Here is a 3500-nt window from a genome sequence, read left to right on the forward strand (position 1 = left end):
CCTGCAATGACGCCAGGCCTTCTTCATTGGCTCTGTGCCGGGCCCTTTCCATTTTCAGTAGACTTGGCATGTTAGTTAAATCTTTCAGTTTTGGGGGAGGGACTTTTAGGGTTTCAAACATTTGTAGCAATCTTTTCTTCAGGCAGTTGAGATGATATTGAATTTGTTCATTTTCTCTACTTTTGTTACTCAAAATTGCTATGATGACTGTTTCCATCAGAGTTTGCAAATGCTTTCTGCTGCTCTCCGAAAGAGGTTGCCAGGTTTTCCTTCTGCTGGATGCTATCTTTACCTGTTTTAGACTAGTTTGCTCTGTCTGTCCTTTAGAAGACAGGTGCTTTGGATGATTTTTATTTTTTTTCACTGTGTTTTTAACCTCCTTCTCTGATAACTCCACTTCCTTATCATCAATTTTTCTTTTTGGATTTCTTTTTAACTGTTGAGACCTTTTCTTGGAAGCATTTGCTTTGCTAGACATCTTGATCTAAATAGAACAATTCTAACAGTGCTCCAAAAAAATCAGCTTGCTGACACTCGCGGGAACCAAGGCTCTCAGTCCCGACCTCGGCGAGGGCAGAAGATGTGGGCACCGTGAGTGGCAAAACACAAGCCCAATGTTGACCTCTGGACAGTGACGCCGGCGGCCGCCGACCGCAGGGGCTTCAAGGCCAGACACTAAGCTCCGAGGCGGCGCCGGGTCCCGCCACGGGCTGCAGGGAGATGACGGCAGGGGGACGAGGGTGAGGATGGAGTGTATAATTCTTAACTGTGAAAACAGGCCTGGCATTTATTCCTGTATTTGGGGAAGTGTTTGCCCCGGCTGCATCAGTTTGGGCTGACGTGGTCAGATGCTGCACGGTATTCTTAGGAGAGTGGCTAGAAGGCCCTCTCCCCACTCGCTTTGGAAATGGGTGGCTTTTCATTTTGGACCCAGGAGCCCATGACTGACTTTTTAAATTAGGTTAGCAGAGAGAGGGGCCTTTCTCCGGGAAACATCCAATTGCTACCTACAGCAAAAAGCCAATCACAAACAAAACGCTTCATAATTTGAGAATGTTCTAAAGAGCTTAAGTGAGTTGCTCTTCAGGATAATGACTGCCTGGCATACCATACGACATCCTCTGGACCCATGAGGGCTCTGGGGCAAGTATTGTAGAAAACTAAGCATTGAGTCCAATGCGTTCAGTGGGAAACCACCAACTAGCCATTTAATTACAACTTTATTACTTACCATTCAGTTTGGTTCCTACAGAGTTAATGTTCCTTCAGGGAATACACAAGGTGATGTTCTAAGGACGTATCCTTATCCATCAATGACAGGAGGGCAGGCCTGTCTCCTGGCCTCTCCACCCCCGGTGGACAGAGAGGCGCTCCCCCTGCTGCCCGCCAGCATGGCTCTCAGCACCTGTGCTGCTCTATTAAATGATAAACTTTTACCAAATGCTTATATTTCAAGCTAAAGAAAATAAAATCTCAAAAGATGAAACAGGGTAAAGTTTATTTTGACTTCAAAACATTTACACTTTTTATCGGAACACATACTTCTCAGGCTAACACACTTTGTTTCGCAGTTAGGAACAATCCCACGCGGTCAGTGTAACCCAGTCATTAACACCCAGCGTTCAATGCTAAACACATAGGCTTGTCCTCATGTCTCTAGACTACCTTTCGCTTCTCTGAGCATCTCTCAGAGCTCCTTTGTTCTAGTGCCTTCTTGTTCTCTCCTTCCCTAAACAGCCTCATAGTCACGGAGATGTTTTTATCTTTATCTCGTGAAGTGGTGCCTCTGTGGTTCACCCCATTTTTGGCTCCAGGTCTTCAGTTGGCGCCTGGTGACTGAGCATTGAGATCCGCACACAGAGAAAGTTTGGAGTCACTACAGCCACCACCCCAGCAGCAGCGGGCCCATGTGCAGGTACGTTTTCATTGCTTAGATCTGGTGTTGGATCTGCTCTTACAATTATTTTGTTGTAAATGAGGCGACAATGACCACCGAGTGCGTAGATACTAAAGTGTGAAAAAGCAGGAGAAAATTACGTGCTTATGGACAGACGGTTCTCACAGGACCCGGGCCCACCAGGGGAAGCGTGAAGACTCCGAGGACCCTGTGGCCTGTCAGTGCCCAGTGACGGGAAGCAAACCTACTCCCACTGGTTCAGCCACCTCCCTGCTCCATTACACCCCAGCACCACGGACAGCGCCAGGCACCAGGCCCAAATCCTTTCACTCCTGGAGTTCCAACAGGAAGAACAGCTTCCTGGGGTGTCCTCCAGGGGTGGGATTCAGGAGAAAAGCAGGTATGCATATTTTTAAAAATGTCAGTGAGGCCCTAATCTGTTTGGCTCAGTAGATAGAGCGTCAGCCTGCGTACTCAAGGGTCTCAGGTTCGATTCCGGTCAAGGGCATGTGCCTTGGTTGTGGGCACATCCCCAGTGGGGAGTGTGCAGGAGGCAGCTGATCAATGTTCCTCTCTCATCGATGTTTCTAACTCTCTATCCCTCTTCCTGCCTCTCTGTAAAAAATCAATAAAATATATTTAAAAAATGTTAGTGAGACACAGACTCAACTAGTTTATGGTTGCTTGACTCTAATGAAAACATGAACAATGTTTAACCAGGGAGCGAAGGGCGAATCCCAAGGAGAGCAATCAAGGCTGTAGTGAGTCCCTCCTCTCTCCCTGCTCAGCCCTCCTCGGGGCCAGGCAGCAGAGGCCAGCACACAGCAGAGGCAAGGACATTTCCCAGAAAGAGGGGAGAAAACGCACACAATTTTAATGACAATGAAGAAAGAACATGCCACCAAGTCAGGTCGTGTCTGTCTCCCCCACATCCACCTGCCCTGTCACCAGGAGAAGAGCCAATGGAATAAAGCAAAGGCAAGATGACCTTGGTCCTGGGCCACAAGGGTGCCACCCACCCCCTGGGAGAGATAAAGACACGAAGGCAGCAGAGAAGGCAGCCCCACCTGCCTCCCATTGAGGACTAGGAGAGGGGTCAAGTGGCTGTGCTGGGGACTCAACTGCTCCCCCTCCCCACCACCTGCTTCTGTCAGAGCAAAGGAAGTGCTGGAGGGGCTCCAGGCCGCTGGGCTCTGGGCACCTTCTCCTCTGCAGTGACCTCTTGCTGGTGGATCAGACAGCCTCTGCCTACAGGGCAGAAGGGCCCGTGTGGCTAAGCGCCATCTCTTAATTGAAAGTAGCAACCTGTGCAGTTGAACACTCCAGACAAAACTGAGGCCACTGAGACCAAACCCAGCAAACTCATCGATGAATAGTTGTAAACATTCTTCCAGGAACCACACACACACAGTCTTGAAATTGGCAAAGAAACAGGAGAAAGTGCAAGGGACAGGAGGCTTTTAGTCTATAAAGTACTGTACCAAAAACTTGGGATGGAGCAGACAGAAGGAGGGGAGGAGGACAATGAGTGTAAGATGAGCCTGAACCCCACAGTTCCCTTCACTGTCACGGCTGACCTGCTGCTGCTGGTCGGAGATGATCA

General features: G+C 48.9%; 1 protein-coding gene across 1 annotated transcript in view; it reads right to left on the minus strand.

Annotated features, from left to right (window-relative positions):
• LOC102771001 (centromere protein Q-like) overlaps window positions 1–702 on the minus strand; it is a 2302-nt gene extending 1600 nt beyond the window's left edge. Inside the window, exon 1 of the mRNA XM_006753230.2 lies at window positions 1–702. Within this exon, the coding sequence (XP_006753293.1) occupies window positions 1–478 (478 nt within the window). The 5' untranslated portion in view covers window positions 479–702.
• Window positions 703–3500: the final 2798 nt, after the last annotated feature.

This window comes from Myotis davidii, unplaced genomic scaffold (assembly GCF_000327345.1).
Source record: "Myotis davidii unplaced genomic scaffold, ASM32734v1 scaffold750, whole genome shotgun sequence".
NCBI lineage: Eukaryota > Metazoa > Chordata > Mammalia > Chiroptera > Vespertilionidae > Myotis > Myotis davidii.